The sequence below is a fragment of the Rhinoraja longicauda genome, chromosome 13 (genome assembly GCF_053455715.1).
Source record: "Rhinoraja longicauda isolate Sanriku21f chromosome 13, sRhiLon1.1, whole genome shotgun sequence".
In the NCBI taxonomy this organism is placed as follows: Eukaryota; Metazoa; Chordata; class Chondrichthyes; order Rajiformes; family Arhynchobatidae; genus Rhinoraja; species Rhinoraja longicauda.
Window position 1 is genome coordinate 27,447,658 of NC_135965.1, and position 12,635 is coordinate 27,460,292.

At 39.3% G+C, this 12,635-nt stretch overlaps 1 protein-coding gene across 4 annotated transcripts in view; it reads right to left on the reverse strand.

The window, feature by feature from the left end:
* wdr33 (WD repeat domain 33) overlaps window positions 1–12,635 on the reverse strand; it is a 102,257-nt gene that overhangs the window by 81,800 nt on the left and 7,822 nt on the right. For all 4 annotated transcript variants that reach the window (XM_078410652.1, XM_078410656.1, XM_078410654.1 and 1 more), the window contains exon 2: window positions 9,177–9,404. In XM_078410652.1, the coding sequence (XP_078266778.1) occupies window positions 9,177–9,380 (204 nt within the window). In that variant the 5' untranslated portion in view covers window positions 9,381–9,404. The remainder of the gene's footprint in view (window positions 1–9,176; window positions 9,405–12,635) is intronic.

Consider the following 12,635-nt stretch of genomic DNA (forward strand, 5'->3'; position numbering starts at 1 on the left):
CCAAACATGTGGAATTTAAAAAAAAAAGCAAAACTAATAACTAATTGCAATATATTGCAGATACTCAAAATTGCTGTTAAAAAAATTAGAGCATTTTCAATGAGTGACTTAGAAGTTAAATGCTACATAAAGGTAGTCCATTAAGATACAAGAATCTTCGCAGAAACTTTAGAATAAAATTTGACACACCATGCTAGAAGTGGTCAAACATGGTCAAAGTTATGTGTTTTTCAGCATTTTGAAAGAAGTTAGAATCAAAAAGGCTTAATGGAAGGGAATTCCACGATTCTATGAAGGCAGCAGGAGGCTGAAAGCCGACGATGAAAGTATTAAAATCAGGGTCTACAAAGTCAGAATTGGAGGAGCACAGATTTCAATAGATTGCTGAATGAGGAGTTAGCTTTAAATAGAAAGTGAAAAACAAGAAACCAAGTGTAAGGGTGAGAATAAAACAGCAACGTGTTACATAGAAACTTAGAAACATAGAAAATAGGTGCAGGAGTAGGCCATTCGGCCCTTCGAGCCTGCACCGCCATTCAATATGATCATGGCTGATCATCCAGCTCAGTAGCCTGTACCTGCCTTCTGATCCCTTTAGCAAAAAGGGCCACATCTAACTCCCTCTTAAATATAGCCAATGAACTGGCCTCAACTACCTTCTGTGGCAGAGAATTCCACAGACTGAAGAACACTGAAACATTAAAATTTATTTGTAAAGATATGGACATGAATTTCAGCAGCAAATGTAACAAGCATGGTGCAGATGGGCAATGTGATGGGTGTAAATGTTCTTTATACTGGTATATCTCTGTACCTGGAAAAGCAAATTACACGTTTTCAAACTACCTGCAATCACAGATGTTAGAGATAAAAAACAGACATGAAGGAACAGAAAATATAGGGGTTATCAAATTCAATGGCTTCAGTCTTGCTGATGTTTAGCTGCAAGGGTTTTCTAACAGGTCAGACAACCAGTGTGACAAATTGGGAGAGTGAAGTCACTAAAATTGATGCAAGTACAACTGGGTATTATCCGTATAGATGTAAAAACAGACTACTTTCAATTGATGTTGCCAAGAGACAGCAGGTGAATGCTTGAGAATTAAGTCTATTGCAAGATTCTATGCTTGACCGTAGGGATGGGTTTGCCGGTAGATGTAACTTCAGTTCAATGGAGATGCACTAGATGATGTACAAAAGACTGCAGATAATACTTAATGTCTAATTGAAAGCAAAATAAATTGATTCCTTTGGTAGCTCATGGACCTGGACCACAATGAAGACTGTTTTTCCTGCAGTTAATTGCCAAGTGCCATGGGAAGTAATAGCATTGATGGAAACTAAAGTAAAGTACCAGAACAGAAGCTATTTCTTTAGAAGGAAGAGGGTGTCCGGGAAAATACATTTGGCGGCACAACGTATTGGAGGTGGCAGAGGATGATGCAGTAAATGCAGAGGCATGAAAGGAAAAATGCAACTCAAGCGAGTCAAGAGGAGACCCATTTCTGCATATTGTGATGAAAGAGTTATGGGGATATTGCCATTGCTGGAAAACAGCACTACAGTAGAATATTAACCATAATCTTGCTGAATGGAGGACAGACTTGAAGAACCAAATAATCTACTCTTGGTCCTATGTCATATGTGCCCTGACAATAGAGCAAGAGAGGAGCAAGATGATAAAAAATGTGATGGTAAAAGTTCAGGAAAAGAAATAGGTACAGCCAAAAGATTGCTTGTATAGTAGAAAGGAAGCATGTCCAAAATACTAGGACATAAATTTAGCAGTGTTAGGTCAGATATGATAGAGATAACATGAACAGAATGGATTCTCTAGAAAGCACGAGGAAAGTATAAAATGTTAGCTTTTTTCGATATTTATTACAGCCTATTCTCAGAAGTCAAGAATGGTAAGAGATCAAATTTAACAAGATGCAAAAATGAAAATAAAAACTTGATTACATTTTCTAATTCAATCGAAGAGCAGAAAATACCAAAGCAATCATTGATGAAGTGGAGTAAATCCGAACATAGGACAGGCATGAAAAGTGTTCACGTGTCCCATGAAAAGTATAACATGACATACATACATACACAAGTCATCTTTCATCTGGATGAGCATGAGTGGAGTCAAATGAAGATTGGTTTAATACAAGTTACACCTGACAAAGAAATATGGTCAACAAAGACCAAATGGGAATTCATTTAAAGGAGGATCAGACAACACCCATGACATTCTGTTGAAAACGGAGATTCGGGGAAGACTAAATACTCCTAAGAAAGGGTGTTAGGGTTAGAATATTTAAAATTGCTAAGTGAAAGAATTTGGGAAAATTGAAAATACTAGACATCTGAAGGAAAATAAAAGTTGAAATAAATTGTGGAAACAAAGAACTGCAGATGCTGGTTAATACACAAAAGGACACAAAGTGCTGGAGTAAAACTGCAGGTGTCTGGAGACCTGAAGCGTCACCTATCCATGTTCTCCAGAGATGCTGCCGAACCTGCTGAGTTACTCCAGCACTTTGAGTCCTTTTGAAATAAATAGTACCGTATACCATGGGAAATAAAAACTTGGCGTCATGCATCTGCCAGAGCCATGCCTCTTGGGGGGAGTCACAGCTGAATGTGCAGGATTGGGAAGAGTTTGGATGTTGTGGAAAGCAGCTTTCCCAGTTGAATTAAAGGCAGTGACAGGCAGAACAGTAGGATTGATAGTTTCATGGTAGTCAAACTTCATGGAGGTGAAATGAAGTGGTATTGCAGAGCTGGCATTCAGATTTCCAAAAAAAGATATCTGCTTGCCAAACAGTAATTAATCTTTTTTCTCAAACATGATGTTAAAATGCAACCTGCAAGCATGGGATGCTGCCACATATTCAAGACAATTAATTTAATAAGGAGAAGAGACAATGAAATAAACCAGACTTGTACAACTCGATGGAAGATTTTCTTCTCAAGGAAAATTAAGATCATGATGGCAAACTTCCACCTTATCACCATCATTGGCCATGTCCTCTTTGCACTGCCCCCATCAGGTGGAACATACAGAAGCATGAAGATCACCACGTTTAAGAACAGCAACTTTTCTGCAGCTATCAGATTCTTGAACTAACTCACACATCAATCCTACCTCAACAACAGAATACTACAGACCACCTCTTGCATGAACATGGTTTTGTTTTTCTGTCCAATTGTGTTTTACACAGAAGTCATTTTTAAAGTAGTCTTTCTTTTTACTGCCTTGCAGAATTTGGTGTAATTTTTTGTTTTTGTGTGTTGTTTGTGTGTTGTCTGTGTTGGTGGTGCAAGCAGGATTTTCATTGTTCCTCTACCTCAGCATACTTGTGCATTTGACAATAAACATGACATGAATTGCTGCAGTCCTGCTGATGGAAGTTTTTATTGTATTTCCTATCCCCAAAACCTGATGTTATATCATTTCCTCAAATTTACTGGCCTCTTAACATGTTTCATGTAGCATCGATTCTTTCAGCCACATGCAAAGAAAAATGCAAGTAACATAAGTAGAAATTACAATTATCATATCATATCATATATATAGAGCCGGAAACAGGCCTTTTCGGCCCTCCAAGTCCGTGCCGCCCAGCGATCCCCGCACATTAACACTATCCTACACCCACTAGGGACAATTTTTTTAATTTTTTTTTACATTTACCCAGCCAATTAACCTACATACCTGTACGTCTTTGGAGTGTGGGAGGAAACCGAAGATCTCGGAGAAAACCCACGCAGGTCACGGGGAGAACGTACAAACTCCTTACAGTGCAGCACCCGTAGTCAGGATCGAACCTGAGTCTCCGGCGCTGCATTCGCTGTAAAGCAGCAACTCTACCGCTGCGCTACCGTGCCTACTTTTGGTTACACTATTTGTGACTTGGCAAAGTCAGGTGTTTCTGTTCAAATTCTCCATCAGATGAGTTTTTCCTTTATTCCTACCTCCTGTCCCAATTGCAAACCATAACCAGCTTTCAAAACATTAAATGTTTTAAAACTTGGTTTAAAATGTTAAAATGTTTATTTCTTATATGTATCTTAATAGTTCATTGCATTTACTTTAAAACTTTCCACACAAAATTAAAGAATTTTCATAAAAATGGGAAGGAAATTGCATAGCCAATGGCAAAAAGCAAAAGAGTGTTACACAGCTTCAGTTGAAAGCCTTAGCAAGAAAATAATGCATGCAAGATATTCAATCCTTAACAGGGCATGAAAGACATTCAGAGCTGTGAAGACACAATTAATTACTTTCTTTTTAAATTAGTTCATGGGTCTAAAGGTCATGAATTTCAGTAAATTAAATGACAGGAAGGTGATTCAAGAATTACTCTGGAAGGTGAAATTGATTATGCTAAGATCTTCCTTCCATGATCTCATGTGGGTCGGTTATTTAATAGAAACAAGAGGCCTTGCAAAAGAGGAAGAAAAAAAAAAGAATTGCAAGCACCATTATCACTCAATTATCTGACTGAAGCCACATTCACAATCGCCATGAGCTAAGAGAGACAAACTGTGCCCTGCACACCTCTCCACCAAACCGATAATCAGCATACATGTAACTGTAGATGTAGCCAAATATTCCAGAAGGTTTGAACCTTATGGATCCAAGGCAAATTGACTAGGTAATAGGAGACAAAGCATGAAGGTGGATGATCGCTTTTGTGATTGGAAGTCTGTGACCCATGGTGTATCATAAGGATCAATATTGTGGGTTGTAAACATTAAATGGGAGGTATGATTAGTAAGTTTGAGGGAAACACACAAAAAGTTGTTGTACATAGTGAGGATAGATTCAAACTACATAAAAATAATAATCAGCTGGTAAATTGGGCAGAATAGCCAAAGGAATTTAATCCAGGTAAGTGTTAAGTGATGCATTTTGTTAAATCAAATAAGGGTGATATGTACATGAATGTAGAGCCCTCGGAAGCACATGCAGGTAATGTGGAATACTTGCCATCAGCTGGGTCACAGAATATGGTACAACTCTATATAACATTGGAGAAGCCACATTCAGAAAATTGAGTACTGTTTCAATCGCCACCTTGTGGACAGGATATGGTAGCTATGCAGAAAGTACAGAGCAGATTCACCAGGAGCGTTTCAATTAAGAGGAGTCTGGATCAGCTGGGTTTGTATTCCTTGCAGCAGAGATGGCTGAAAGGGGATCTGATAGAGATGTACAAAATGATGAGCATAAATAGAGCAGAAAGCAGTAAGCTCGTCCCTTAGCAATGTCTATAACACAAGAGTATAAGTTTAAAGTCAGGTTTTTGCAGCTTTATAAAACGTTAGTTAGGCCGCATTTGAAGTATTGTGTGCAGTTCTGGTCGTCCCATAGCAGGAAGAATGTGGATGCATTGGAGAGCATGCAGAAGTTGTTCATTATCAATGTTGCCTGGATTAGAGGTTATTAGCTCCTTGGAGATTGGACAAACTTGGACTGGTGTCTCTGGAGCATCGGAGATTGAAGGGAGACCCCGATAGACATATAAAATTATGTAAAGTACAGATATGACAGTCAGAACTTTTCCTCGGGATAACATTTCAAATACTAGAGGGTACAGCTTTAAGGTCACAAGGGGAAAGTTTAAACAAGTTGTATGCAGAAACCATTTTACACAGAATGGTAAGTGCCTGCGTGACAGTGGAAGCGGATAGATAACGTTGAAGAGGCACAAGGAGTGGAGGGATATGAATCACATGCAGGCTGAAAGAAGTATTTTAATTTGGCATTATATTTGGCAGATGTGACCATGTGGGTTTTCTCCAAACGCTCCAACTTCCTCCCACACTCGATAGACGTACAGGTTTATGTTAATTGGCTTCAGCACAAATATTGTAAATTGGACCTAGTGTATTGGATAGTGCAAGTGCACGGGGTGATCAATGGGCCAAAGGGCCTGTTTCTGCGCTGCATCTCCAAAGTCTAAATCTCATACATATAACAACTCTTCGTAATGTATGAGAATCAGCCCACACAGCACATTCAAATCTGTGTGGAATTCAAAGACATTGTGGAGAAGAAAAATGTTGAGACTCCTGCGACCCAACAGCTTGCAGATTAATTGTTGCAGTTAATAAAACGCATCTGAATTCTGCAGATTAAAAAGGAGTTCAGAACTGAAATTGTATTGAATCCAGTAACTACTGAGTGAAACAATCAATAATCTTTTAGATCAGAGGTGAATACCAACATAATTTTCCCAAGTACACCTTGGTTTTCTGAATTGCAAGATATTTTAAAAGAAATTGCAGCAATTATCAACAAAACATAGGGTTAGCTAACTAAATCAAAAAGATTAAGTGATGCAAAATTGAAGAAAATAAGTTTTTATTAGCGGGAGGATAAAAAAGGTGAATTGGTTATGTTGACCAAGAATAAAAAGTCTCCACCGGAAACTTAAGCCTGTCTTTAAGAAAATAAATACATTTGGATGTGCCTCTTTTTTCCGTATTTTGTCTTGATACAATCTTTTTCTCCCTAAAACCTAGAAAACTAGATTTATCTGCTACCCACAAGATACTTTAGATTGTATCTACAGATGAGAAACATTTTCCTATGCAAGGCTCCAGGTTAAACACCATTATTGGGACTTGTTTACAATTCACTCCAAATAAAGTGTATAGCAGAACTTGATAGAAGAATGTTCAAGTAATTACAAAGAGCAAAATTATAATTTAAATTATTTCAACAGACTGCTGTTGAGTAGTCATTTCAGTTAGCAAATTTAACAAGATGTGGTTGAGCTGAATCAGCAGATTTCCAACACAATGGCACTTGGAAGTTTCCACCATTTCTAGTGTCAATCATTTCGAAATTCAGATCCAGAAAATTAGTGCAGAGCGTGGTACAATGTCCAGACAGCATCGACGGGCTGACATGATTCATGTTTGAATTTCATCACTTCAGATTGCTAAGGTGGCATCAAACAAGGAAGATTACATTTTGTGTTTGACAAAGTTGCAAAACTACCACCTCAAGCCTACGGGGAATATATTGCTCCCTAAAAGAAAAGAAAACAAAACCTTAACACACATCACATTTCCTCCAACCCGGCTAATATCAATCAGGTGAATATTTATTCCAAATCAATTTATTATGCATAATGCAAATGACAAAGATTGCCCAGAATAGAGTTCACAAAAAGCAGGACAATTCCAATCTAGTGATGGAAAGGATAACAGACTGTGCACTTTGCGGCTCATGTTCGTCAAATGCTCGACGCTGGTTCCACTTGGGCCACCAGGCTGCAATAATGATAGTTTCAAAATTGCACTGATGAATTCCAAAGGCATGGAGTGAATGACTACTGTTACGTCATTTGATTATGTACGGCTTCAAAGAGTTCTTAGGGAAAAACACACCTCTGCTTGTGCTCATTATTGGCATAAGATGGATATGGTACTCAATCGAAATAGCACAGACCTAAGATATTGTTGCAGGAGTGCTTCACAGAAATAACCACTGAGCTTCAACAAATGACCTTTAATGACTTCAGTAGGAAGGGACATTCATTCAGTTCATTGGGAAACTGCTCATGTAAGAAGGGGCAAATAACATTTGCAGAAAAGTACACATCAATAACCAAGCAATTAGTTATCGCTCCAACCACCTCACCAAAGGATACAAAAAAATTACTATTGCAAATGGTGTTCCCATCCACCCCCTTAAGCATTTTTGGATCCCACTGATTATAAATTTAACTGAACCAGACAAATATAGTGCGTAGGAAAGAACTGCAGATGCTGGTTTAAATCGAAGGTAGACACAATGTGTAGGAAAATAACTGCAGATGCTGGTTTTAAATTGAAGGTAGACACAAAATGCTGGAGTAACTCAGCGGGTCAGACAGCATCTCTGGAGAGAAGGAATGGGTGAGAAGGAATCCCTTAAAAGGGATCTCGACCCGAAATGACACCCAATCCTTCTCTCCAGAGATGCGGCCTGTCCCACTGAGTTACTCCAGCATTTTGTGTCTACAAGATGAATATAGTGCTAGATGATAATATTTGTGATACGTGACAACTTGAAAATGTAATGAATCCTCTTCAGGCGTGCAGCAATGTAGATTTCCAACACCATGCAAGACAAAGCAACCCGCGTGATTGCTTCTCCCTCCGCTGAATGGGATCATGGATGCAATGAATGGGTCGACTGGGCTTGTAGTTACTGGAATTTAGACGGATGAGAGGGGATCTTATAGAAACATGTAACATTCCTAAAGGACTGCACAAGCTAGATGCAGGAAAAATGTTCCCGATGTTGGGAGAGTCTAGAACCCAGGGTCACAGTTTAAGAATAAGGGGTAAGCCATTTAGGACTGAGATGAGGAAAAACTTATTCGCCCAGAGAGTTGTGAATCTGTGGAATTCTCTGCCACAGAAGGCAGCGGAGGCCAATTCACTGGATGTTTTCGAGAGTGTTAGATTTAGCTCTTTGGGCTAAATGAATCCCTTGGGATATGGGGATAAAGCAGGAATGGTGCACTGATTTTAGATGATCAGCCATGAATATATTGAATGACGGTGCTGGCTCAAAGGGCTGAATGGCGTACTCCTGCACCTATTTTTCTTTGTTTCTATTTTTCTAATGTGCACCCATCTACAAAATTAACATCAATTCAGCATGGCTTCTTTAACAATCCCGTGACCACCGTCATCCAGAACAAGAACAAATGTATGGAAATGCCATCTTGTCTTAAGATCCCCTTCCAGTCACACACAATGCAATGTGCTGTCATGAATGTCAGTAGCCAGAACCCAACACCCCCAGTCTAAAGAGAGACACTTTCACCACTCATGAGGGGGAATTAAGGAATGAGCAAAAGACATTGACTTTTCCAGTTATACCCATGTCTTTGGAATGCATAAAAATTTAATGTTTGCAACAAAGTAACTTTAGGTATAAAATGTGCATATATTGAACTAACAGAATATTGGAATATTAACTGACTGTCACAAGAAACATTGAGAGGAATAAATTGAGGACCCGACAAAGAAAATGTCAGAATATTGGAGAAACATTACACATTCCCAACTATGTCATAAATACTGAAATGGTCCAAACCCACACACTCAGCATGGAGTGAGATGCATTCCAACTTAAACTCATTCTTAGTAGTGCATCAGTTTCACTGTTATTCTGATCTCACCTCTAAGAATTTAATAACTGATGGATTATAATCGATCGTCTTCCTATTCACAGCTTTTCTCATACGTTTGCCATCAAAGGTCAGTTGCTGCATAGCTTGCTGCTGAGCAAAATCTGGCCGCTTGTAAAAGGTATGCCTTGGTCCCTGGTGCTGAAACCTTGGCATGTGAAAAAATCGAGGAGGTGAGGTTATTTCCAAAGCCATGGTGATAAAATTCTTCTAACAAATCTGTAAAGGAAAAAAATCCATATGAATTGTCAGTTGAAACTTTAAACTAATCCTTTAACTTGTCTGCACCACCTCTACCATATTTTTCATATATAGCAAAAAATAACATTTAACATTACAAACTCTCAGATCTGTGAGCAAGATCTTATAATTCCGTAAATGAAACAAATTCTATCAATCGATACACAGCCTCCAATAGAAATAATTACTGGATATGAAATTCATCTCACATATTTGTACGTCGATTTACTATATAGCAAGAGAACAGGGAAATAAAATAACTCAGAATACCCATTTGTAATTGTTTTGAAGTTTTGTCTTTGACAAACACTGTTCCGGTGGGGCAATTAAACTGCATCAAGCTGGCTTAAACAGTTCATAATGTCATTGCTCATTTAAGGAACATGGCTGCATTGTAATGAGAGTAACAGGAAACATTTTGTGTGCTTGCTTATTAAATGTTATTCAAAACTTTATATTAGTGTTTCTCAGCTATCTGGCTGAATTTTAAAACAAATAACATCTCAAAGGTTCTTCAGCAATTGAATTACACGTTGAAACCAACAAAAAATAAAATATGCGGCAACGTGCTGAAACGCCCTGGAAGGATACAAGATAACAAATGCAATTTCAATATTCAAAAAAGTATGCAAACTTCATAAATGCAGAGCAGGTAACCTAACATCCAGAAAATAAAACAACTGGCGAGCAACAACTGTACAACAAAGTCAGAAGTTAAAGCAAAGAGCTTTTACACAAGTGTTTTATCAGAATTTTACTAATCAATGTGTGAACATAGTTAAAATAAAAAGGTCCATGAAATGGTCACCCAAGAGACTGCAGATACTGGAATCTGGAGCAGCAATCTGCTCAACGAAGTCTGTATCAAGAGAGGGGAAGTGTCATGACAGGAGACAATGAGTAAATTGTGGACTGCGGACGCATGATAGGACGATGGAGCCAGGTAGGGAAGGGGAAGACCTTACCCTCTCGTCACTGGCTACATTTTCTCCAATCATCCTTCACCCCACCTCAGTCCCACTGTCCCCCTTTCCTCTTTATATTGACTGTCAATTTCACTCTCAAGAGTCAACGTGTTTAATTCACATACGCACTGGATTTGAACAGAACAATGAAATTAAGGTGCAAAGTCCATAGCGGTTCAGTTCTGAGAAAAGGTTTTATTCAAGGTTTAAGAACCAGAAGGTCAACAGGAGAAAGCTGTTTTTGAACTTGGAGGTAATGGTTCTCAAGCTCTTGTACCTTCTTCTCGATAATGACAGCGAAAAGAAAGTGTGGCCAGGTTTATATATCTGTTGATGATATTAGCTGCATTCTTGAAAAATCACTTGCTGTAGATTCCTTTGATAATGGGGAGGTCATTACCCGTGATGCCCATCACTTTCTGCAGCATTCTTCATTCTTCAACATTGGAATATCCATATCATGCGGTAATGCAACCAGTCAGTATGCTCATCACCATAAACTTGTAGAAGTTCAAACATGCCAAATCTTCTTCAACTTCTGAGAAAGTAGAGGTTTTGGTCAGCTCTCTTTGTGATTGCATCAATGTGTTTCTCTCAGGACAAATGATCAGAAATGTGTGTCCCCAGGAACCAGGGAGTTGTTAATCCAAATTTAAGGATTCAGCAAGAAAAATTAGCAATTCCTTCTCTCCCCTCTGCTCAACCTGCAGAGATCATCCAGCAGATTGTTTATTACTCCATGGAATGGGCAGACTGGTTGCAAAGAAAATAGAAGTGGGGCAGCACATACGTCAGGAAATAAAGCTGTTGGTAACTAATTGGATGGATAAACCTCATCTCAGATGTGAAAAGTGCCAGATATGAACCCTAGGTACAAATGCATTTGAAACAGAAAGGTAATGTGCTGCATTCTACCTCTAACAGCAGAAATAAAAGTTTACCATGACAATCGTGGATAATCGGGGGGGTTTTTCAAATTGCTAAACTGTGAAAATTATTGGATAAAGTTGTGATAAACTGAACACACAAAAAACGACAAGAATCATTTTAATTGAAATATGAATTTGATCAAAAAGATTACCAAATTTTAGTTAAAATTCTCTTTGAATCACAATTATTTCTTCCCATTTTTAGAGTCCAAACATGGAGATGCTTAAGATAACACACAAACCAAGAATATTTTGATACATTTTCTAAATTAAATACTAGCTCTGGCAGTGGTAGAATTCTTCAACTTGAAATTGCCAAGTTCTCTTCTTCCAGAGTGAAATGTATAAGTATCGAGGTCACACAATGTTCCTCACAAATAAACTGCATGACATACAAAACATGCATGAGAGCCAAGGTACTACTCGACTTCATTGAATTACCAGGTCATCAGAGATGTCCTCATTCTTTAGGGAATGGGGGTTCCCCTCTTTTCATTATAGATGAGGCTCTCACTAGGGTCTCCTCGATATCCCTCAGCTCTGCTCTTGCTCCCCCTCCCCCCATTCATAACAAGGACAGAGTCCACCTTGTCCTCACCTTGTCCTCACCTTCCATCCCATCCTCCGACCTTTTTGCCACGTCCAACAGGATCCCACTACTGGCCACATATTCCCATCTCCACCCCTTTCTGCTTTCCGCAGAGACCATTCCCTCCGCAATTCCCTGGTCAACTCATCCCTTCCCATCCAAACCACCCCCTCCACAGGTACTTTCCCCTGCAACTGCAGGTGATGCAACACCTGTCACTTAACCCCCCCCCCCCGACTCCGTTCAAGGACCCCGACAGTCCAGGTGTCAACTCCTGTATATTGGCGACACCAAGTGCAGGCTCGGCGATTATTTCACTGAACACCTCCGCTCATCTGCCTAAACCAACATAGCTCAGCACTAACTCCCCCTCCCGTTTCAAATCTGACCTTTCTGTGCTGGGCCTCCTCCATTGCCAGAGTGAGGCCCAGCACAAATTGGAGGAACAGCACCTCATATTTCACTTGGGTAGCTTACTCTCCAGCGGTATGAACATTGAAGGTAGACACAAAATGCTGGAGTAACTCAGTGGGACAGGCAACATCTCTGGAGGGAAGGAATGGGTGATGTTTCAGGTCAAGCCCCTTCTTCAGACTCAGCTCGACCCGAAACATAACCCGACCCGAAACATAACCCATTCCTTCTCCCCAGGGATGCTGCCTGTCCTGCTGAGTTACTCCAGAATTTTGTGTCTACCTTCATTGAATTATCCCTTAGTAACTGTCTT